Genomic DNA, 24,725 nt, shown 5'->3' with positions numbered 1-24,725 from the left:
CCCATGACATTTTAGACAGAAGATATTATATGAGATACTATAGGAAAATATATAGGGAGCCCAAGTATCTAACTAAAACTTCCTGCATTTTTTTTCATCCTTTTGTACTCTTTTCCTGTCCTTTTTCAGTATGATCTATGTGATTATTTATGATGATTTTCTTTTGCAAGGCTCCCTTCTTCTGTTTCTTTGTTTCTACACTCCTTTTATCCACTTACACCTTCTCCTTCCCACTTACTTGTGTAATTGTAGAAAGTGCCTTTTTTTATGTAACAAAACAAAAGTTTCACAAAATATTTCGAGGGTTCTCAAGATGTTGTCAAGCTGCCACTTACCTGAACACAAACTAAAATTGATTTTAGCTATCAGACTAATGAGAAAACCTTACAGAGAGTTTCTCCACTGCTGGAAAGGACTAGCACAAGAATGTCATATACACAATCAAACCTGGAGTCAGAAATGCCTGGTGAATGCAGTGGGAGTTGTTTGATCCATAGCAGAATGGCTGCTGTTTGCAATTGAGAGAACAGGGAAAATCTGTCCACTTCTGCCTGGCTTGTGTCAAAGAGGAAAAGTTAAAGCAGGTGGGAGTGAAATCATGTTTCCTCACTAAATTAAATGTAGAAAGCTGGTGCAAGTTCAATGAATTTTTAATGCTCGTGGTGGAGGTTGTACATTTTCTGTAATTACTTTTAGATGTTTCTGCACACTCAGTTTACCACTGAAGGCATTATTTGACCATGGGTGTCAGCATACATGTCTAGCTAAAGTTCAGGCCAGAACCACGGCCTTCAGCTAAGATCTTCAATTCTTGTTCAGGAGCTGTGAGATATAGCTTTGGGTTTTTAAACAAATCCCTGCATTGTCTCATCTCTGGTGCTATTGCCTACCCCAGGGGTCGCTGCTGTGTCAGGATGCTTCCAAACTGGAGTTGACAACCTAACAGTTTTGAGATTAATGTTGATGAATCCTTGGATGCCATTAGCATATGTTAATTACTCATTAGTGTATGTACATAGCATGGTGAGTGGAAAGCCATGTGTCCCCATCATATTTGCATATGACTTTCTGAAAATTCCTCTGTGGCCACAATGGTCAAAGCAGTATCTCTTATATCTTGAAGGTGGACTGACATTGAGAGAAGGCAGCAGTGCTTAAATCCCAACCACAGTAAAATCCCAATGCTCTGAAAGCTTTGGAGAAATGGCTGACCATAAAGGCTTTAACGTCCAAAATCACTGTTGATGGTGCATTTAAATGGGGAAGGAGTGGGAGGAACACTTGAAATGCTTATTTTGAAGCAGTCAAAAAACTCAACATAGAATGCTCAGGGTGCTCCTTTCATCATTTCTTCACACTTTTTGTGTCCCACTTTTGAAATGAGAGAATGCAGCATTCATTTTTCATAAACTGGGAAAACTGATGTTTTGGATACATGTTAAAATTATACCTGTGACTACTTCACCTTTTTTTCCTTTTTCTATAGCTCTAAACGTGGCTCTGTATTAGTTCCTTCATAATTTTTACTTCTATTTTTCTGCTATTATTCACCAATCAAAAGTATTAATTGCATTAGTTCATTCCTGTTCAGCCCTCCAGAAATTTTCCTTTCTCTCCTTATGCAGATATACTTTTATCAAAACACAGGAAATACCCACTTTGCATGCTAGCTGTCAAAATAAAATGGCACAAACACAGCATCTGTCTGCATCACAGAAGGCACAGTTTGTTTCCAAAAGTATTCAATCCATAGATGAGAGGTTAATGAGGCAGTATAGAACAAATGCACTTATAGGTGATTTCAAATGTTAAAATCTTGGTATCACATTTATAGGCATGTGCAGGTGCAAAACTGGGGATTAATATAGAATTGGAATTGCAGGATCACAGAATGGGTAAAGTTGGAGGCGACCGACTTTTTTTAACTTTAAGTTGAGCATGACCAGGTATTCCAAATATTGTGTGCAGGGTCAACTTGGGATGCAGCTTCTAAGCATCCCAAGTTTCTCAAAGATGAAATAAAATTAACAGATATATCTATGAAAATTTGGCTGTTACTGTTCTAAAATCTGTTAACTGGCAAATGTCTTCTTAAAACAACAGTTCCTTTCTGAGCCAGGACTGAGTTAACTTTGGAATCATGTCTCATTGTGTTCGGAATGAATGCAGGCTCTAGGGAGTATCATGTGACAGGATTTCCATCCCCAACACTCTGGGCAAGGAGTAGTGGCGAAGATAACAGTACTGGAGGGCTCCAAAAGAAAAAATAAAAAGGGAGAAAATAAAGATCTTGGGTTACTAAGTTTTATTGCTTCTCTTATAGCAGGTAGTGATGTGCTGCCACAGGGCTCCTGTATTATTACAACTATCATTTATTTTAACCAGTAATGGCCTTATTTGGGTTTTACATCTAGCATTTTTATATCTGTCAAAGTCAACAGTATTCATGTAGATTAAATGCTGTTTCCCCCGTGTACTGCTCCTAAGACACCGAAAGAAACTGAATAGTATTGTTATGGGATATTTGTCTTTGTTGGGGAATAATAGTTCTTAACAGGATTGCAGAAGTCCTGTAGAAATACCTGGTTTTGCATACGATCCCAGATTCCAGTACTGGGAACTTGTATCTTTCTTGTTCAAAAGTGAGATGAAAAATAATAGCCAAACCGTGATGACTGAAAAGGTTTAGTCAAACAAATTTAGCTTGTGGTAGTCTTTGCAAACTCTTTATCAGTGTTTTCCATTGGTGTGTTGTACAGCCAACCATAACTGCTCCTTCTGTACTAAAATGATAATAGTAATGTATGAGTCCTTGGTTTATCTTTCACAAAGCTGGTAAGAATAGATACTTGTCCGGTAGTTAAATAGTATTAAATAACAGTGTTAAATAGAATTTCAACATTATCAACAAGACCTGAGCTCTTAATATTAATTAACAGAACTAATTATCTAACAGCGTTTTCATGTTCATTGTTCTATTACGTAAACTGTCAAAAATGCAAGTGTATTGTGTATTTAAGAACAATTTGCTTTATTATGTTCTCTTTGTTTTTAATAAATGTAACATTTTCTTTAAAGAAAATGTTACAGTGTGAAAAGTCTCCATAAAGTGGGTTGTTTTGTATATACATATGCATTAATTACCTACACTGATTTCTTAAAGAATATGAACTGAATACTAAAGCAAGAGGGTAATTTGCATGTGCAGCTTAGAATATTTCTTACTTAGAGGCGTTGAAGCACAAACAGCACAGTTCATTTGCCCCCATCAAAATGTCTTGGTGATGTTTTATGAAAGTAGTCTATAAAGCAGGAAGAGACAGGAAATGTAGTTATAGTAAAGTATTTGGATTCTACTTCTTAGACTACAGAATATTGCTTCTAGTAGTGAGAAACAATGTCTTGGGTATTGGGTGAATTCAGTTTGTGTGACAAGGCTTTGGTAGTGGGGGGACTACAGAGGTGGCTGCCAGAAGCTTCCCCCATGTCCGACAGAGCCAGTGCCAGGCAGTTCCAAGACAGACCTGCTGCTGGCCAAGGGCAAGCCCATCAGTGTCAGTGATAGCCCTCTGGGATAATGTATTTAAGAAGGGGGAAAAAAAGCCCTGCACAACTGCAGCTGCAGCCAGAGAGAGGAGTCAGAATATGTGAGATACAGCTGTGCAGACACCAAGGTCACTGGAGAAGAAGGGGCAGGAGGAGCTCCAGGCACTTGAGCTGAGATTCCCCTGCAGTGGTGCTGACCATGGTGAGGCAGCTGTACCCTTGCAATCCATGAAAGTCCACAGTGGAGCAGAGATCCACCTGATGCCCATGGAGGATCCTACACTGGAGCAGGTGGGTGCCTGAAGGAGGCTGTGACCCTGTAGGAAGCCTGGACTGGAGTAGGCTCTTGACAAGGATCTGTGGCCTCATGGAAAGAGGAGCCCACAGTGGAGTAGGTTGGCTGGCAGGACCTGTGACCCCACTGGGGAGCCACATTGGAGCAGTCTGCTCCTGAAGGACTGAACCCTATGGAACGTATCCACGCCAGAGCAGTTTGTGAAGGACTGCAGCCTGTGGGACAGACTTATGTAGCATAAGTTCATGGAGAGATGTCTCCTGTGGGAGGGATCCCATGCTGGAGCAGGGAAAGAGTGTGAGGAGTCCTCCCCCTGAGGAGGAGGGAGCGGCAGAAACAATGAATGGACAGCAGCCCCCTTTCCCCATCCCCCCATGCCGCTGGAGAGAAGGAGGTAGAGAATCAGGAATAAAATTAAGCCCAGGAAAGAAGGAGGAGTGGGTGGAAGGTATTCTTAAGGTTTGGGTTTAGTTCTCATTAGCCTATTCCGATTTGATTGGCAATAAATTCAAATACTCTCCCCAGGTCGAGTCTGCTTTGCCTGTGACAGTAACTGGTGACTGATCTCCCTGTCCTTATCTCAACTCAGATGCCTTTCCTTATATTTTCTCTCCCCTGACCAGCTGAGGAATGATAGAGCAGCTTTGGTGGATACCTGGCTTCACACCATAGCTTAGTTTCTAGGATCTAGGAAATAGAAAACAGAGCCTCTGCACAGCTTGTTTGGTATTATATACAGACATATTTCATAACTGCACATCAGTCTCCACATTCCACCTTTTATGCATGACTCTGAGTCCGATTTTCTGCTTTTTATACTGTAACCAGCATTGAGAATTATTTACTATCTTTAACTCCTTAGCACTGGCTAATTTTATTCTGATATATCAAAGTAATTAATATAAACAAGAACATATTAATGATAAGAGTATGGATGGCTTGGTAGCAACCAAATTGTAGTGGGTTCAGTTCATAAACCAGGAGGAAACACCAATTAGAGTGTAGTGGTTTTGGTCCAAAATACTCATTACTTACTTATTTACCTTCTGTGAGATAAGAATTAGGAGAAAGCAAAGTAGGCACAAAACTTAATATAAAGAAGTTTATTAACAGACCTAAAAGAAAGGAAAAAAAGTCAGACCACACCTTCAGAACACTCTTCCTCCCCGCGCCTTTCCCCCTTCTCCCATTGACAATGTAAAAAGACAACCCTTGAGATTTTCAGTGAGGTTACCACTTCCATAATGACCTTGTTCAGTTCACTTAGGGAGAGGAGTGTCTCTTGCTCATGCTATGGAGACATCTTCACAAGAAGTTCAATCATGGCTTCAGTAACACAATGAGTCGCCCGTGTTGGTTCTCTGCTTGCATGTGAAAGTCCCTTCCCCCAAACTGTGGCTTTCCCCACAACTGCTTTCGAGGGTCCAATCTTGAGCTATTGGGGTACCATCTTAAGGTTGAGCTGTTCAGAAACAAAGGTTCTCTTCACCCATCTCTGGGAGCATCTTCATCTCTAAGAATAGAGGCCCTCCCCCTTCCCTGGGAGCAAAAGGGTCCTCATCATCTTCATCTCTAGGACTATCTCTGGGAGTATCTCTAGGAACAGAGGTCTTTCTCCTTCCAATTGGAGCAAGAGTCCTCATCACTTCCATCTCTCCCTGCTCAAACTTCTCATCAAATTACAGCTGCTTCAGCATTTGCTTATTCCAGCACAGGTGCTTTTGCTCACAAGTACAGTTTGAACGCTCCAACCCCCCAGGCTTTCGTGAAATTACAGCAGGTACTCTGATATATCATAGTCCATCACCACTATAGCTTTAAAACAGAATTTCAGCTTTAAGCATCTCCTCTTTCTCCTCCCTCAGGATCTGAGCTCTTCTTTCTTTACTTAATGTCTGCAGGCTTCATCTGTTCTGGAGGAAACTTACACCACTAAAAGGGTTAATCTCACCCGGCCCTGCAGCTGGAATTTGCTTATCGCTGTTGGTCACATGATCTTTGCCGGGCAGCGGGGCAGCTTCAGCTGAATTTTTGGCTGCACTGGAGTGGGGGGGTGGGGGAGCCGGGCCGTGCTGTCTGCACGTAACAGGGCTGTTGGGGGGCTGCGGGTGGAACAGGGCCGCACGGCTCCAGGATGGCTGTGTCCCGGCCCAGCCTGGGCTGAGCAGGTCCTGGCCCAGCCCTGCTGGACCAAATGGGCCCAGTCTGATTACCTGTCCTCCAGCTGGAAGCAAGAGAGACCTTTCCCGGGGTTTGTCCATTCTTTAATGTGGACCACAGAGCCATGTCAAGCTTTTTGAAGTGGCTTAAAAAATTGTCAGTATTCAACCTAGCCAGTTGATGGGTTCTGTCAAGTCATAGAGGAAGCTGTAAGCACCTCTTTGCAAGAAAATCACTTCCATAGCTATGCTAACCCATGACACAAATAAAAGTTGTCTGAAATAAGTCCCAGATAGAATCCTCCTTCTTTATCAAAACTGAACCTCAGGAAAAAAACTAAAATCTACCTTTTTCCACTGTGTCCTATGATAGACAGGGGTAAACCCTGTGGAAATGAAATAGAGGATTATAATGCTAGTGGGCAATCATTGATGTAGTCCAGACAAAGTCACAGTGCGCTTTCTGCACTTCCATTAAACAAAAAGGGGAAAACATCTGACATGCAGGAAAGGGTTGGTGTCCCTAGTATGCCCCAGTAGTCTAAATGTGCTATCACAGAGGGCATCACAGAGACAGTGGCCGTAGAGGCAGCATAGTCAATGAAAAAAAAGTATCCCAAGAGGCATAATTACCACCAGTACTGTACAGAAATCTGTCCTATGTGACAAAACAAATAAAAACATGTTTTCATGAGAAAATTTTTGTTTCTGGTATATTATATGACTTAAATGGGTTTTGGTTTAGGCAGAAAAAGAAATAATCTTATAGTGGAAAAATACTCTTTACTCACAAAGTGAGTCCCCCTACAACTCTCCCTATAAGAGGGAAAATTTGTAAGCTATCACATCTCTGCTCAGAAAGATTAGCAATGTATTCATCTGACTAGCACATAAGATTTTTGCTACCATGACTGCATGTAATATCTTTAAAAGATTTGCAACTCAGAATGCATTAAGATCGTCTAGGTAATATTAGAGAAGGACTGCTGGATTCCTCTGAGTGGTGGAGTTCCGCCTACCTGGCAGAAAATCATCATCAATCATTTCCACTCCATCTGTGAACATTTTCCTTCTCAGAATTGCAAAATGTTTCTATAAATGGCCTTAGTAGGAAAGTTACATTGATAGCATGGTGATCCCTTAGTGTATTTAGTCAAAAACACTGAGGATGACTCAAGAAGCACGAGATCTGACCTTGAACAAATCTTCAGGGCTAAGCTTCATGATCAAGTTACTGAGCCTTAGCAGAGGTGTGATAATATTCGAAGTTCCCTGTATTAACTCAGGCCAAATTCGAGGATATTCCACTCTCTATATCTCATAAGCATATTCAAGAGCAGTGTAAAGTTTCCCACCTCAGCTTAAGTGCAAAAACATGACAATAAGTGTCATGGAGGAATGTCTATAGCTGTCAATTAGTAGATAGCATGCATAATTGCTTTTTCTTTTGCATATTCTTGCCAATAAATAACCATGATTAAGGGGGGCAGGCAGACACCCCATGTATCAGAACATTTTTGTGATTTGCTTCTCAGATCATAAAATTGCCAGGATAGCCTTTTGACACTCCAGATAAAACTCTAAAATGCTGACAGCAAGGCATGGCATTTTTACTCATTATTCCTATACGGAATGTGTAACAGACCACACTCAGATTCTCTGTCTACTTCTTCTGAATGTTGCACTTTGTATCATTGCTGTGCTTCACCTTGGTGATCTTCATTTCCCATTCACAGATTTTTCTCTGGACTTCTTCCCTGCTTTCACCAACGTCGTCTCAGCTTTGGGTCTTTCTGACCATGTCTGCTGTCGAAGTTGTATACCTGAATCATTTACACTTTGTGCACATTTTCTATTAATTGTCTTCTCTCTACTTCACCCATAGAACTTTCCTAGGTCCCACACATACTCTGTTTATGAAGTTACCTTTTTTCCTTATGGATTCTCCATGTAAAGTATCCCTTTTTGCCTGTTCTGTAGTAAGTTAGAAATTCTTATAACAATTTCCTTTTTCCTGCCTTTGTTTTTCTATCCTTTCAACATAGATGTTGACTTACAATTTCATAAAAACATGCATAGTTTATTTTTCAGTTGTCTTGATAAGCATTCCTAGGCATAAAGGGAGCCTTTTATCTAAATATGCTCCTGCCACAAAGAGTTTATTTGCTTTCCTTACTTTTTTGTTGTTGTTTTCTCAGAAAAGAACAACTTTGGCAGGAAGCAAGCTAGCATGTGTTGAAGGCTGGAATGAGCAAAGAATTTGGACCCTCAGGGAAGCTTTGTATTCATTTTGTAGTGAGGTCTGCTGGTTAGCTGGCCTGTCTTTAGTGTATGCTGTGTGTATCGTCCTTGCACAAAGAACAAACAGGATTTCTGTCAAAACGGCTTAGCTCAAGTTAAGATAACAACAAACAAGGAAAGAACAAAAGTTAGATATCCACAAGAGAGATAGTGTTTGTGTGTCTTCACTGATAATCTAATTAAATTGGAAGCAAAATTGCAAGTTTCCACCGCTTTTTAGAAAATCAAAGCTGTAGCAACACAAGAAATAAGTGTCTCAGTTCAGAGTTAGATACTGCATACTAATTAGTTTTTTTCATAACTGACAGCCACAGCTTCAAGGCTTTAAAGAGAGACTGACTTTTATTTCCTACTCAGAAGTAACAGGTCTGGTCCCATATGTGGCATCTGACTACCTTCTTTGTCATACAGGAAATAAGCATTAGCTAACTAAGCACTTGTGAGGTGGATCAAGGCAGAGCTCAGAGGGTCGTGATCAGAGGAGTAAACCCAGTTGGAGGCCTGCAGTCAGTGGCATTCCCCAGGGATCAATACTGGGTCCAGTCTTACTCAGCTGGTTTATCAATGACCTGGACGAAGGGATAGAAGGTACCCTCAGCAAGTTTGATGATGATACAAAACTGGGGGAGTTCAGGATACAACTGAAGGCTCTGCTGCCATTCAGTGGGACCTTGATAGGCTGGAGAGTTGAACAGAGAGAAACCTAATGAGGTTCAACAAGGGCAAGTGCAGGGTCCTGCAGCTGGAGAGGAATAACCTCAAGCAGCAGCACAGTTTGGGGGCTGACCTACTGAAGAGCAGCTCTGCAGGGAAGGACCTGGGAGTCCTGGTGGGTGACAAGTTGACCATGAGCTGGCAGTGTGTCCTTGCACCCAAGAGAGCCAATGGGATCCTGGGGTGCATTGGGAAGAGTGTGGCCAGCAGATGGAGGAAGGTGATCCTGCCCCTCTACTTGGCCCTAGTGAGGCCACATCTGGAGTGCTGTGTCAGTTCTCCTTCCTCAGTACAATAAAGACAAGGAGGTACAGAGGGTGCAGCAGAGGCCCAAAGATGATGAGGGGTCTGGAGCATTTCTCTTACGAGGAGAGACTGTGGGGGCTGGGCCTGTTCAGTCTGGAGAAGAGAAGAGTGAGAGGGGACCTCACCAATACATCCAAACATCTCATAATGGGGCATCAAGAGGAGGGTGCCAGACTCTTTTCAGTGGTGCCCAGTGACAGGACGAGGAGCGAATCACCATCAACTAAAACACAGTAAGTTCTACCTCAACATGAGGAAGAACTTCTTTACATTGAGGGTGACAGAGAGCTGGAACAGGCTGTGCAGGGAGGTCAAGGAGTCTCCCTCTCTGAAGACATTTAAATCTCACCTGAACAAATTCCCGTGTTACCTGCTCTAGGCAACCCTGCCTTGGAAAGGGGACTTGGATTAGATGATTTCCAGAGGCCCCTTCCAGTTCTAACAATTCCGTGACCCTGTGATTTTATTAATTTTTGGGCCTTGAAGTGTCTGAGTAAACAGCTCCACTCTTTTAAGGACACCATTTTCCACACACTAGCTTTGGAGCATGCAACAGCAATTACACCCAGTTTGGTACTGTTAACTTTTAGCACTCTGGTTAGTGGACATTACATATTCATGACCTGTTCTCATTTAAGAATTTAAAGTCTATTTCTTTTTCAAGAACTAGGAATGCTTAAGTAAGGTAGTTATTTATTACCTGTTAGTTATTAATAGCTATAATTATTAGTAGCAATTATTTATTAACAGTAAACATTTTTATGATTTTTTTTCAGTTTCTATTTGAGGACGTTTACCTCTTTTTAGTTATTTGTATGTAATTTGATACACTTTTGAGTTTATAAATCAGCCATTATTTCTTTAATCCTAAATTATTTGTTGGTAAAAAGAACTCGTTCAAATTCATTAAAAATTAAATGTAGTGTAGGTATATTAAGAGCTAAAGTTTTTCTACTTACAATTGTAAGTTTTCCTTTATTTTAAAACAAAGAAATAATTTTTCTGGGCATTTCAGTTTTCAGACAACCTTAATTTTTGTGAAAATACATTTTACCCCTAACTGAAATAGTGAAGCTGATATGTCAAATTCTTGTCTTCTCATGCAGTTGCTGAATATTGCACTGTTAAACTTTTAAAATATTTCAGAACATGACAGCATGAACTTCTATTTTGAAAAAAGTACTTTTTGTAAATGGTGGTCAAGTCAATGACGTTTCCTTTTGAAGGGAATTCTACAAGGTTAATATACAGTATTGATTCTAATCTAAAAGACTGAAGTTACATAGTGAGCAAAGGCAGTGGGAAACCTTTGTATAAATTTGGGAAATGTTGAAAAAAGTCTGTCAGTGGTGGTGGGAAAATCTCTTTGGCTTGAACAAAAATTCTACCTTCAATAAAAGCTGGAACTTTCACTGTTGATCTCTGAATCCAGTTTGCCCTCGGCCAAAAGCTGAGCTCTCACGTTCTCTCTATTCTTTCTCCTGGCCCTTGAGCCAGATCTAGTAATGGTGATGGTTGTGAAAAGCTGTTGCAGTATTTCATATAATTAAAAAATTGCAACTATTTGCGGCACTGTTTATCTAGTGCTGTCACTTGTCTGTCCAGTTTTATCATTCTGTAACAATATATGAAAATAATGCACTTTTCTATTTCAGTCAAAGCACTTCATACATATTAATGCATTGAATCCTTAAACATTTTAAAGTATAGGTTAATGACTTCCCTGTTTTAAAGTTGAAAACCACAGAAATAGATCAGCATTTTCAAGCACCCGCAGACTGTAAGTATCTCATAAAAAAATTGAAGTATACAAAATCAGTGACTTTTTTTTTAACAGTGAAGGTCATGCTGAGTAGGACTGTATTGCTTAACTGTGACAGTACCAGGAAAAAAGAGGCCCAGACCTTTGTCCTGCCTTTTCTTGAAAGTGATTTTAGGGCATGCAAAAGTTATGAAAATGCTATTAAATTGGCAGCTGATCAACCATGTGTGCTTTGAACACAGATAAATTTGACTTTACCCACAGTTACTTCATTTTGACTTGTAAAATCCAACGCATTAGCAAGGCTAAACCTGAAATTGTAGCTTTATAGGGACAGTTATCTGGCGTCTATAAGGACCATAGAGAAAATAGCTTTTTGTTCTACTGGCTTTGTTTGGACTATAAATAGAACAAGACAAGAAGTCTTGTTTCAGCTCATGGACTTGTCTGTTCCTGTTGGCCGGATATGTAAAGGTCCTCTGCTTTTTTGGCAAAACCCTTAGGCTTAGGAGAGTACCTTTTCCCTGTCCTCATCTTCATCACACTTAAGAGTGCTTCTATTTTAGTCTATGTTTCCTTATTCTAGGACTGAAACTAACCCTAATGAGGCTATTGATCTTGGTTTGTGAATAGAATAGAATAGAATAGAATAGAATAGAATGGAATAGAAAATACCCAAGAGTAGACTGGACTAGACTAGACTAGAAAGTCTAAACTCAGATTTTCACCTGAGTAAAGGAATAATCTTCTGAGGTGATGAACAGGAAAACTTCACTATGGCAAAGGGATTCATCCCCTTAGGAGACAGATTATTAATAAGAAGTTTAAATAGAAGAAAGAAAGTTTTATGCTAACAATTTCTGCTGCTTTTACCTGGTTCAGATGTGCCAGGTAACAACTGCTTCATTCTTTGGGGCATTAAATCCTATTAAACTTCAAGTTGAGTTAGGGGAATTCAGCACTTTAAAAAATGATGCCCATAATTCTCCTTCACCTCCAATTTTGAGCAGCTGTGTGCATACTATCCATCATTAGCCAGGGAAGCCCTCATGGGGAGGCTGGTGGCAATGGCTTTCCAACACTGGTGTGACATGTGCACCACTGCTGAGGCTGGGAAGCAAGGCAGCATCCTGTGCAGTGGGTGAGGTGCCAGGGCAGTGCCACAGCCTGCACCAGTGCCTCCAGCCAGGGACAGACCCTACTCTGGTCAGCAGTGCTGGTGGCTGGGATTTGTGTGGTGAAAACAGGCAGCTAAGTTCTGAATGTTAATCATGCCCCATTGCCTGCTTCCTTGTTTTTATCCCTGTAGGATTTTTTATCCTCTGAAACCAACAAAAAGATCATATTTTCCTTCCATTTCTGAAATCCCATCCTTTTTCCCAGACTTTCCATTTCACGCCGTTTGAATTTTATTAAGATCTCTTTACACAAGAGCAGAGTACTGGCTATATGATGCCCTGAGGGATCTGAAAGGCTGTTGCCATAATGTCACAAAACTCTGGGGACATTTTATTTCCACCAGAAGCTCTTTGGAGGACTGTGGCTAAGGATATAACACATCTTAAATGTTTACAGCAGGGATCTTGATCTCCACTGGAATCTAATACAAAAGCTTTCTTTTTTTAATCTCTTAATTAGCACATCACATTAACACAGTTTAAATAATACCTATCTATTAAGTGGATCGTATTTTATATATGTTTTGCAATGAAGAAAGCTGGTATTATTCCACAATTATGGATAATATTGTTAATCATATATTCTTAAGACTATGAATTTCTTTTCAATACCTCAGTTGATCACTACAAAGTATTTTCACCAGGTGTTTTCCAGAAGCACCTCTGTTTACTGCTTCCAATACTTCCTGTTCTTCCCAAACACAGACATGCATAAATTCTTTGTAGGAGGCTCACAGTAGCGTGTCTCCTCCAGTGAACAGGAAAAGATTTTTTAAGTGTTAATAAGGTTTTATTTTCACTGGTCAACCTTGAAATCAAAAGCAACTTCTGAACACTCAGTAGTCCCTCATATAGCACAACAGTCCTGTTTAGATGACTTTTAAAATGAAATTGTTTGGGAAGCCATATTCTAATTTGACAAAAAGATAAGTCTCGTGAAAAAAAGTATTGTATTTTCAAAAAGCTGCAGTATAACAGTGTGTGTATGTGCATGCATAGAATATAGTAGGAGACATATTTAAATTATTATTTAAGTAAAATAGTATAGATATGTTCATTTGATGGGAATTTTTTTTGTAAAATTTAATTCGTGAATAATCATACAGAATCTGGGATGCAAATTCTAAAGATATCGATATTTTAAAACCCATTTGAATGTTGAACAATTTGGGACACATTTTTCTAAAATTTTTAAAATTCTGTATGTTTTGGGCTTTCTGGGATCATGCTGAAGATACTGGGATATTAACAAAATTTGATTTCCTTAAAAATAATGTAAACATCCAAAATATTAAAGGAGTATGGTATTTTAAGGCAAATCAAAATCTCTCTATTGTTGATGCATGTTATGCATCAGTGACTCAAGTCAAAAACTTTCTGTCACCAATAACTGAAAATCTTTACAGGAGGTATCAGACCAAATAAAAAGGATTTTTGAAATTCCGTTTCTAAAACTGCAAGAAGTCTATAAAAAATACATAAATCAGATACTGATGATATAATGGAACTACTAATATAAATACATTGAATTGCGCCACTGTTTAACAGCATGTACATCCTCCAAGTAACGGTCACACAGCAATCTAACATTGTTTCCTACTCCTATTTCCTGTGTTTCCCAGACCTTTTTGTCACTGTATTTACTACGTACCACTCTTCTTCCTCAGAACAATGCCTCACTGATATCACAGATAAGGATAACAGCAGCGGCTCTCTCAAAAGAAGAAAGTAAATTTTATTTCTGGAGGTTTTTTCATTATTTAATCTTCTTTTACAACAGAAACTGTTCCTATTCTCAAATAGACTGAATGGCTTTTCTAATTATCAGGATAGCTTTGGATGCTGCCTCACAAAAATGTACTGACAGAGGTAGTAATAATTTAACCCTTTTAATGCTGTCTTTCAGTACTTCTCTGTAGTGATTAACCATAATAGCATTTTTAATTGCTCAGTGTTCTCTTAAAATGTCAGATTTTCAAAGTCATGATGTACTATGTATTTCTGGCATCAACAGGTTAAAAGACTTAAATTTAGCTCCCACTTACTGGTGCAGACATTAGGAAAAAATGGCAGAAATAACTGACTCTATTACCTCAAGTTCTTATTTCATGGTAAAGCTTATTTTTAACTATCCAGATGTTGATTAAAACGGAATTTAAAAAAATATGTTAATGAAGTTCTGCCCATCTCTTGGAATATGTCTCTCTCTGATGGTAAAAATAACTGCAGATGTTTGGAAATTCAGAGTTTAACTACATCTCTAAAGTTGGCATTTGCTGCTGTAAGGTATGCACTTCTTATAATAGTTAGATAAAATTACACAGTGCTTTTTTTTTTTTCTTTCCATTCTGCTTAAATCTCTCTGCAGGATGTGTGACACAGGAGAAGGGCTGTTCACCTTTCAAACACGGGAAGGAGAAATGATATATCAGAAGGTCCATTCCGCAACACTGGCAATAGCAGAGCAGCATGAAAGATTAATGATGGAAATGGAGCAGAAGGCAAGGGTAAGGTCCTTTCACCAAAAGTATTTAAACTTATAAAAATTGGTAATAAACCAAATTTGGTGGATCCAACTGTAACGATGGTATCAGCTGTGTGGCTAAGACAAAACAGACTCAGATTTATGTATTTTCATGGTCAGGGATCCTCAGTGCGTGCTGCAGAATGATCTTTTGTAGGGGACTTTTTGGAATGGTGGATACCATTAGACATGAGATCCATGGTCACCTTCTCTGAAATTCAGGCTCTGTTACTCAGAGATTAAACCTTTAGCTTATGTGTTGACTACTGATGAATGAGTTTTAATTGCTTCTCATGGCCTCAAAGGTGGAAAAAAACTCCAGTATAAACACTTCTAGGTGACATGTTCTGTTTTTCTTAACCCCTGAAAGAAATTACTTTTTCTACACTATAAGTAGCAATGCAATATCAGTTCAAAAAGAACTATTTTAGTATTTTTAGTTCAGAATTTCCAGTTTGCACAAGCTGTGTTTAAGTGACTACTATTGAAAGATTTGGAGTTCTTTTAAGACAGCAAGTAAAATGTTTACCCTGCATTCTTAGAAGTAGAGATGGTCTTTAATGATTGTTCTGGAAAGCTGACTTGCAGATCAGGGAACCTAGTCTGCATGCTTTTCTTCTGAGATGACCATGATTCTCTGCATATCTTCTTCCCTAGACAGAGATTTTAGGTTAACTGTGGCATTTCCTTCCTTTCCTCATCCATAGTGTACATGCCTACAGTCATGTAAACATGACTTACATGCATCTATTCCCCATGCTCCACCAAATGTCAAAATATCTTTCTCACTCTCCTGAGACAAAGGGTCTTGCAAGGAGCAACCTGAGACCCCAATATTCAACTGTTCTTAATTACTCCTCAGATACTGGAGAATCAGACAATGTTAAGGGATGGAACTGAACCTTAAAGATCATCTAGTTCCAACGTCCCCTGCCGTGGACAGAGATACAATTTTCCTTATTCACTGAAAAATAAACTAGAAAAAGACTTATATTTCCATGTCAAAAGTCTGCTATGTTGAATGTTCCTCTCAGACTTTGCATGTCCTTTATGAGAATCTGAATTGGGAAGCCATTAAAATGGCCCTTTTTTTGTGGTTTATGAAAAAAAGGAAGATGGATTTTTCCATAAAACTACACAAAGTAGGAACCTTTGCATAATAGTTGAGATGCACAAACTTTGCAGAGGAAATGCAGGAAGAGGAGAGTTTGCAATGAAGATTAATAAGGAGCAATTGCTGGAAAGTCCAACACAAGGTAGAATAATTGGAAGTCTATGTACAGTAGAACTGCTGGCAAAAAACCACTGCATTCTGCTGGGCAAAAAGTGGTTGAATAATAGGAAAAAAACAGGAAAAAAGCATCATTGTTTTATAATGTGCTTGCTTTTAAAGTGTCTACACCAGTAACAGAAATTAGAACATTTTCCTGCTGCCATAATAAATGCTCAGACCAGGATCATACAGGATTTTCCTTTTACAGAACCATCACTTTCAGCTCTTCCACCTGCCAATTAGCAGCTTTGCTGCTTTGTAAAGCCATTTCCATTCTGCCATCAGATGACTTCCTTGAAACCACATTTATGAAGGCTGTGGCCATATGGTCTGTAATATCAAATTCTGAGCGAGAGCAGGCTGAGAAATAGAAATGACTCATCAGCCACGCCGTGTATGATGTGATGTACTTGTCTCCTGGATGAGGCTGCTCTCTGATCTGCACAAGGAGATCAGTAGAGGCCCCCATAGGCTGCTGTGGGCTGTGTAAAAGAGGCTGAAAAACCTGTTGATTTTATGGTTCAACTAATAAACTAATGTTAGTTTGGATTTCGAAACTCTGCTGCTCTGAGCTGGTGAGATGCTGAACATGTGTCATCTGCGACATCTGAGTTTAATTCATATTAGAAACAAAATCTAAAGATACCAAATAGACTAAGTACATATTATATAGCATTTCTCAAATATAATTGCATCTAATTCCAACAGTTTCACCAAATACCTATATGTATTTTTTCCATAAGATTGGAAATTTAAATACAAGCAAAAGAATATCTTAAATCAGGGATTTAGAGGTCATAAATGTCTTTCAGGTCTTCTCAAAGCTTGACATTTGATTTTTTTATCTATAGATCTATACTTGGGGGCTTTTGCTGTTTCCTGACCCTTTCTGTAATGAACAGCTCAAGTTTTAACAGTGTTGAATTAAATCTTATATATATATATATATATATGTATGTATATATATATATGAAAATGAAAGAATTTCTTAAAAGTAAAGAAAGATGAATGCTATATCCATTATTATTATATGAATGCTATATCCATTATATATTATGTGAATTGCTATATCCATTATCTATAAGAAAAAGAAAATATATGCAACAGTAATCATTACTTCTTCCTTCCGATCGTTAGAAGTCATTTATTAGAAAGGACTCTTGTGTATATTTGTGTTCTATCCTAAATGTTAACATATTTTAAGTAATGAATACACTGAAGTTTCATTTAGTTTTTACCAGATTATAATAGGTTAGAATCTAGTATAAGAAGTGAATACAGCTTATAAAACAAATTAAAGTGAATTTTTCTACCAGAGCAACCTTGATGAACTATACAGATTATGATTACCTTTCATAGTAAATATGAAAGTACATCATCTTGATAATACGAAAATAGCAAAAAAAACTAAGTACAAAACACACCAAAAAAAAGAAGCCAGAAACAAATTCTGGTAAAGAAAAAAGATAAAATTAGTTACTGCCGCCAGAGAGTTGTCAGATAAAAGTATTGCAGACACGTTTACCCCATTTATGGAGGTACCTGCACACAAAAATTATTTTCCACAATGCTGAACAATAAATTCATTTTTATGCTAAAAAATCTTTTGCTCAGGCCAAGTAACATGTTGGATAACTATGTTAATAAGAGACAGACATGAGAAGGAAACTAATTCTTCCCATTGCCTTTGAAGGTGCAGGGACTGGAAGCAAAAATGTTCTGTGGCAGCTTGTACAGTACCAAATCTGTCTCTTGGACACCTCAAGCAGAAGCCCAGTCAGTTTAAGAAGGCAATCATGTGCACACTTTCATCTTCTGCCTATTTTCCTTTTGAATTGTAACACTGGAAGAAAGACCTGAAATATGAGATCAGTAGTCACTGGCATAGGTGTGGATTCGAGCCGGTTATTAGTTTTACTGAGATCAAAGCAGACTGGATTTTATTTAAAAAATTCAGCAAAGTGGACACTGATCTAATTTAGCTCAGGTGGTTTTCTTGATTGAATTTGAAATGTTGCGCTGGCAGAGTGATAGTGTTTTATGCTTGCTTTGTTTGGGACAATAGCAAGTTTGGGCCAATGCTAGTACTTAAATTGAAATTCTGTTCAGGGAAATTGTTACCTGAATATTCACTTTTTTCAGTCTTTGCTTTTTTGATGGATCACTGTAATAGCGATGATAATTCTGTTTTGTAGTTGTTTTGTGGGAGAGAGGGCAATATTGCAGTGGTCTTTAGTGCTTTTAGTTTCAAGATAACAAGTTAAAAAGAACAATGACAGTCTTTCTATTTACATGCTTTTATTTTGTGTGTTATCCACATGAGAGTGTCAGCAACTTTCCTTTTTTCACCTGAACAAACCTCTTGGTTTTTCCTCTCTCCCTCCCCCTCTCTGCCCTCTGACCCTTTCTTTGTTTGTTTGTTTTTTCCTGTGTAGTATTTAGAAGTCTGGTTGGATTATTAATCTTGAAATTACTGTGCAAAAAAAAAGTATTAGCCTCAGGAATGGCCTGTATCCCCCCACTGGCTGTAGCCTGATGCTGAGCATGGAAGATGCATGTTTGGGTGTCTAACAGCCAGCTCTATCTCTTCCCTGTCCCCAGACTGGACTGCAAGCTCTTTTCACTTCCTTTCTCTTATCTGACTGAGCCAATTCAGTTTGGTAGTTTGGCCAAAAAAACCCCAAAAACTACCTAAAAGGAGCAGGCTTCTGCAGGTTTACTGAACTGAATTGGTTTACAGAGGCAGCAGTGAACCATTAGATCTTCTCAGTTGTCCTGTCCTGAGGAGAGAAAGAAAAAGAATAATTCATCCTCCATAAATGCTTTGTCTACAAGAACACTGAGTATCCTCCTCCTTGCCATCAGGAGATGATGTTGGGTTTGGTGATCCTTTTTTAAAGAGTCTGTATTCAGATGGTTTTTTACACGAGCATATGAACAGTTGTTCTTAGCAGCCCTCATCTATCTAACCTCTACACCAGGATAACATAGCACTGGAATTTTAATCTCTGATTTTCCTCTCTAATGCCAGCTTTGATCCTCTGCCACTCAACTTCCATTGAAAACACTCCTGATGTAGCTTCTGCCCTCACAGTTGTTCAAGTGTAGAAAATGGGAGGTTAAGAGCTGTAGATTTCCTATGTTATGACTACCCATATGAGGGAGGAAGTCTGAGGAAATACTTATACCTTTTTAGCCCTATAAATTACTTCTTTCAAGAGCTGCCAGTAAAAACTTACTATGTAATCTCAAAAGAATAAAAATTTACAATGTGCAAAAAAATAAGCCTAAATAAGATAGCACTATAATTGATGTTAGCCAGCTGAACTTAATCAAACATTAGTAAAACTGAAGTATAAATGCAGGAATAAATTATAATGGCTCAAGTTTCATAACTTATTATTACTGGAAGTTTTCTATAACATTTGTTTTACTTTAGACAGCAGAGCTAAAAGCCATTTTAGATTGTGATCTTTTTAACATTTCCTGGGAGATAAACACCTCTATGAAACACTGCCTCTGTATATTTCTATTCTCATTATTTACAAGTCTTGTCTTTAAAATTCAACTTAATATAAATGAAAGAGTCATCATGATAGATTTCTGTCATTAAAAAAAAAAAAGAACATAGTATCAAAGAGTTTCTATGTATTATTTCTTTAAAAGACATTATTAGGAGGGAAATAATGAACATACCAAAGAATACAAATATCAGGCTATGTAACTGGGGTTAAGGAGAGGTTGAATAGGAAGGTGGTTAAAAAATAAGCCTGGGAGTCATTTTTCTTATATGGAACAGAATGAAGAAGGCATTTCATAAAAGCGGTCTGAGGATAAATATAAATTACAGTATTGTCAGACAGAGTATTAATAAGAATGTAAATAGAATTAAAAATATTAATGTAAATTTGTAGCGGGTTCACTTTGAAACCGGGCAGAAACACCAATTTAGTGTAGTGGTTTGGTCCAAAGTACTCATTACTATTTACCTTCTGTGAGATAAGAATTCGGAGAAAGCAAAGCAGGCACAAAACTTAAAAGAATATAAAGAAGTTTATTAACAGACCTAAAAGGAAGGAAAAAAAAGTCAGACCACACCTTCAGAACACTTCTCCTCCCCCCACCTTTCCCCCTTATCCCACTGTAAAAAGACAACCCTTGAGATTTTCAGTCAGGTTACCACTTCCATAATAACCTTGCTCAGTTCACTTAGGTAGAGGAGTCTCTCTTGCTCATGCTATGGAGACATCTCCACAAGAGGTCCTCTCATGGCTTCAGTATCACAGCGAGACAGCTGCCCAAGTTGGTTCTCTACTTGCATGTGAGAGTCCCTTCCCCCGACTTGCAGCTTTTCCCACAACTGCTTTCGAGGGTCCAATCTTGAGCTATTGGGGTACCATCTTAAGGTTGAGCTGTTCAGAAACAAAGGTTCTCTTCACCCATCTCTGGGAGCATCTTCATCTCTAAGAATAGAGGCCCTCCCCCTTCCCTGGGAGCAAAAGGGTCCTCATCATCTTCATCTCTAGGACTATCTCTGGGAGCATCTCTAGGAACAGAAGTCTTCTCCTTCCGATTGGAGCAAGTCCTCATCACTTCCATCTCTCCCTGTTCAAACTTCTCCTCAGATTACAGCTGCTTCAGCATTTGCTTATTCCAGCCCAGGTGCTTTTCCTCACAAGTACAAGTTGAACACTCCAACCCCCCATGCTTTCATGAAATTACAACAGGTACTCTGATATATCGTAGTCTATCACCACCATAGCTTCACAACCAAATTTCAGCTTTAAGCATCTCCTCTTTCTCCCCCCTCAGGATTTGAGCTCTTCCTTCTTTACTTAATGTCTGCAGGCTCCATCTGTTCTGGAGGAAACTTACACCACTAAAAGGGTTAATCTCACCCAGCCCTGCAGCTGGAATTTGCTTATCGCTGTTGGTCACATGATCTTTGCCGGGCAGCGGGGCAGCTTCAGCTGAATTTTCAGCTGCACTGGAGTGGGGGGGTGGGGGAGCCGGGCCGTGCTGTCTGCACGTAACAGGGCTGTTGGGGGGCTGCGGGTGGAACAGGGCCGCACGGCTCCAGGATGGCTGTGTCCCGGCCCAGCCTGGGCTGAGCAGGTCCCAGCTCAGACCTGGCAGGGCCCTGCCCGGGCTCACTGGGCCCTGTACGGGCCCCCCTCAGGTTACCTGTCCCCCAGCTGGAAGCAAGAGAGACCTTTCCTGGTGTTTGTCCATTCTTAAATGTGGACCACAGAGCCATGTCAAAATTTTAAGTGGCTTAAAAAATTGTCAGTATTCAAACTAGCCAGTTGATAGGTTCTGTTAGGTCATAGAGGAAGCTGTAAGCACCTCTTTGCAAGAAAATCACTTCCAGGACATTCCAGGACAATGCTTGCTAACCCACAACATGTCTTAAAATAAGAAAATAAAAACAACTGTGAGACTGGAGGGAATAACAGCGTTAGTTTAATAGTGAACTTTTAATTTTTCTTTGCTCTGTAAACAAGTCTGTACTATCTTTATCTTCATGTGTTTTGAACCTGGTCACAACCTAAACGCATACTCATCAAACATTACAGGATCAAATATCAACAAACACATTAAATATTCTCAATTTTAATTTTAACATGACAGTTTCAGTTTGAAGTATCCTACCTCTGCCACTACATCTTCAGAGCTTTGACAGGTTAACAGCTGTTATTGATGTCTTTTTGCAATGGTGCGCCTATCACCTCCTATTTCAAGTTGTGAAGTATGGGAATTTCTGAGAGATACTAGTGGGTGCTGCTGACCAAATGAATACACGAAATATTTAGCTAAATACATTTTATATATCTTTTGGGCTACATTTCACCACTCAAATTTACTTAATATAACAAAGCTCTTTTATGTTGTAACTCTGCCTAAGTGTGTTTGAGTTGACTCAGTTCCTGAAGGAGAAACAGGAGAAGAAAATTCTACAGTTCATCCATGGATGATCCCATATCATGACACATTGGTCTCTTAGTATGTTTTCTTCTATTCCTAAATTATGTATAAGATCAAGTACTGAGATTCTGAATACATATGATGATTCATGAACTCATGTACTTTATGCAAGTTAAAGCATAGCCTCAGGTCAGTTAGTCATACATACTTAGCTCAATATTGTTCCATACTTCCTGTCTGAAACTATGTGTGGTGTTGCTGTATAATGTGTGTCTAGAAATTTTATAACCCTGTAAAAACCTAGCTGCTTTATTGCAATACAGAGCTGGCGAATTGCTTACTTGGCTTGCCATGGGTGTTGTGAAGTTTATTTCTGTAATAGGATAGGATAGGATAGGATAGGATAGGATATTTCTATTGGAAAGGATCTACAGTGGTCATATAGTCAAACTGCCTGATCACTTCAGGGCTGACCAAAAGTTAAAGCACAATTTTGAGGGCATTGTCCAAATGCCTGTTAAACACTGACCACCTTGAGGCACAGACTGCCTCTCTAGGAAGTCTGCTCCAGTGTTTGACCATTCTCCCGGAAAAGAAATGCTCTCTAGAGTCCAGTCTAAGCCTCCCCTGACACAGTGGAACACTCCAGTGGTCAATCTGTCTGTGGCTATAAATTTTGCCAAGATCAACAACACCAAGAATTTTGAGTTTGTTTTGGGTTTTTTTCACATAAGTCAGAATCTGTGTACTTTTGAGTTTTAGTTTTGTAAACCAAATTCCCACAAGTAGCATAATTTTCCATATGGTTCTTGGTTCATTAAGTGTATAATGACATTTTTCTTTACTCTGATTTCTATGAGAATTTTTTTAGAATTTTTCCAGACTCATTGTTAGCCTTTAGGCTCAGAAAACTGTGTATACCTGGATGAAGTAATCCCTAAACTTACATCACAAGTCTGTTTCCAACATTCACTGCTTTATAAGAAAGCAGGAAATTTATGGATATTCAGACTGGGTGATAGTTCATCATTTTTTCAACTGGACCTCTTTTATTTTCTGATTTTAAAGAAAATATTGTCTTGAATGTAGACTTATTTCATTTTTCCAGGGACTATTAGTCATAATCAAATGCTGCAGCAGCATTCAAAAAGTATGCAGAAGGTGTCATTCACTTTCTAAAAGAAAATACCTCATCTCACGATGAAATTCAAACTCCCACATCCACTAGACTCTCCCATTTATCCCTTCCTTACCGAGTCAGGACCTTTTTTACCTCTCTTCCTCTGTGAACTGCAGGGTTTCATTGTGCCCCTGTATGGCACCTTGCAGGCTACAAGAGGTGTAAAGATGAGGTGTAAAGCCCAGATTCTCCAAGGAACTCCGTAGGTGGTTGGTGTTCCTGGATCTTTGCTGTGTGTTTGAATGAAACCATGGAATAGGGAAAGTCTTTACTATGGCAACGAAGGGTTTGTGCAGCTGCTCCTACAAAGTGATGGGGGCGGGACAGAGCTGTTCCTCATGTCACAAACACTACAGACAACATAAAGGTTTGTGGGGTATGTAGGTAAGTGGCGTGGGTAGGTGTGAGAGCAGAGCTGGGAAATCCTTACATAAGAGTGTGTCAAATATTTTGGTAGCTGGTGATGTAATTTAAATGCTGTTTTGCCATTTGGAAACTAAACTTGCCCTGGAGTTTTGAATGTTTTCAAAGTGGTAGTAGTCATGAGGGTTTTCATTCAGAGTATGGTGGGAAAAATTCAGTTCTTCCTTTGTCTGACACAGTTTTGAAATTTCTCTTATCCATAGCTATAGGGCTGGATGATCTTGAATGCAAAAAGGTACTCTAAATCTCTCCTATGGATTAAAACCCAAGTACCTTAGAACATGGATGTACATCTTTACCTAGAAATTACTCTCCTTCTCTTCTCTTTAAAAAATTCTGGAATATTTGTATACTGTTACCATGTTCTTTTAACTTTTTGTCTATCATGCTACCTAAGACTCAGATTGAAATCTGCCTTCCTGCTAATACAAACTATGAGCTCAACCAAAATTTGTATTAAAAGCTTTGCAAAGGTGTCTCACAACTGAGATGATACAACTTTTTATCTGCATGAATCCTGCTCCATCCTATGAATCCATCCTGAAGCTGCATGCATGGCTCCTATGAACACTGTTTTCCCTGTTCTCTTCACCTCAGTTATATGTTTGCATGCAGCTGGGCTGAACTGTGACGGTTTCTATTTAAGTCACTACGGTCTGGTTAGCTTTTCTAAATGCAACAGGGCAAAGATGTTTTCATAGTAAGGTATCCAAAGATGCAAACCTTCCTGAGAATTTAGCATGTAAGCACTTTAAAAAGCCCTGTTGCCACCTATCTACACGTCTACATATCTACATTCACTTTTTATAGAGCTTTTTCTTAAAAGTCAGATATCATTTATTTCAACTTTATGAAGTTGCATTTGAATATAAAAGGTTTTGAATGTTGGTGACATGAGAAAATATGTAATTTTTTTTTCACTTTTCTTGTGCTTTGCAAAATATTGCATGTTTACAGAGCTAAGAAAGTAGCTGGAGAGGCACTATCAGGCTGAAATCCATATTTGTTTCCAGAAATGCAGAAAATGAAGAGCCAAAGAACTTTTCCCTAAACAAAATTGATAATTTGTTTAGCAGTCTTATTTTCTAAAAGCTGTGGGTGATATAAGTTGTAAATTAGGAATGGCTGCTGTAATTATG

At 38.9% G+C, this 24,725-nt stretch overlaps 1 protein-coding gene across 2 annotated transcripts in view; it reads left to right on the top strand.

The window, feature by feature from the left end:
* The window catches only part of DOK6 (docking protein 6), a 253,569-nt gene that overhangs the window by 172,213 nt on the left and 56,631 nt on the right, over positions 1–24,725 (top strand). For both annotated transcript variants that reach the window (XM_032121098.1, XM_032121105.1), the window contains exon 6: positions 14,630–14,768. In XM_032121098.1, coding sequence (XP_031976989.1) covers positions 14,630–14,768 — 139 coding nt within the window. The remainder of the gene's footprint in view (positions 1–14,629; positions 14,769–24,725) is intronic.

Source organism: Corvus moneduloides, chromosome 1 (genome assembly GCF_009650955.1).
Source record: "Corvus moneduloides isolate bCorMon1 chromosome 1, bCorMon1.pri, whole genome shotgun sequence".
Lineage (NCBI taxonomy): Eukaryota > Metazoa > Chordata > Aves > Passeriformes > Corvidae > Corvus > Corvus moneduloides.
Note: the sequence above shows the minus strand (reverse complement) of the source record. Positions and strands in the feature narration are given on the sequence as shown.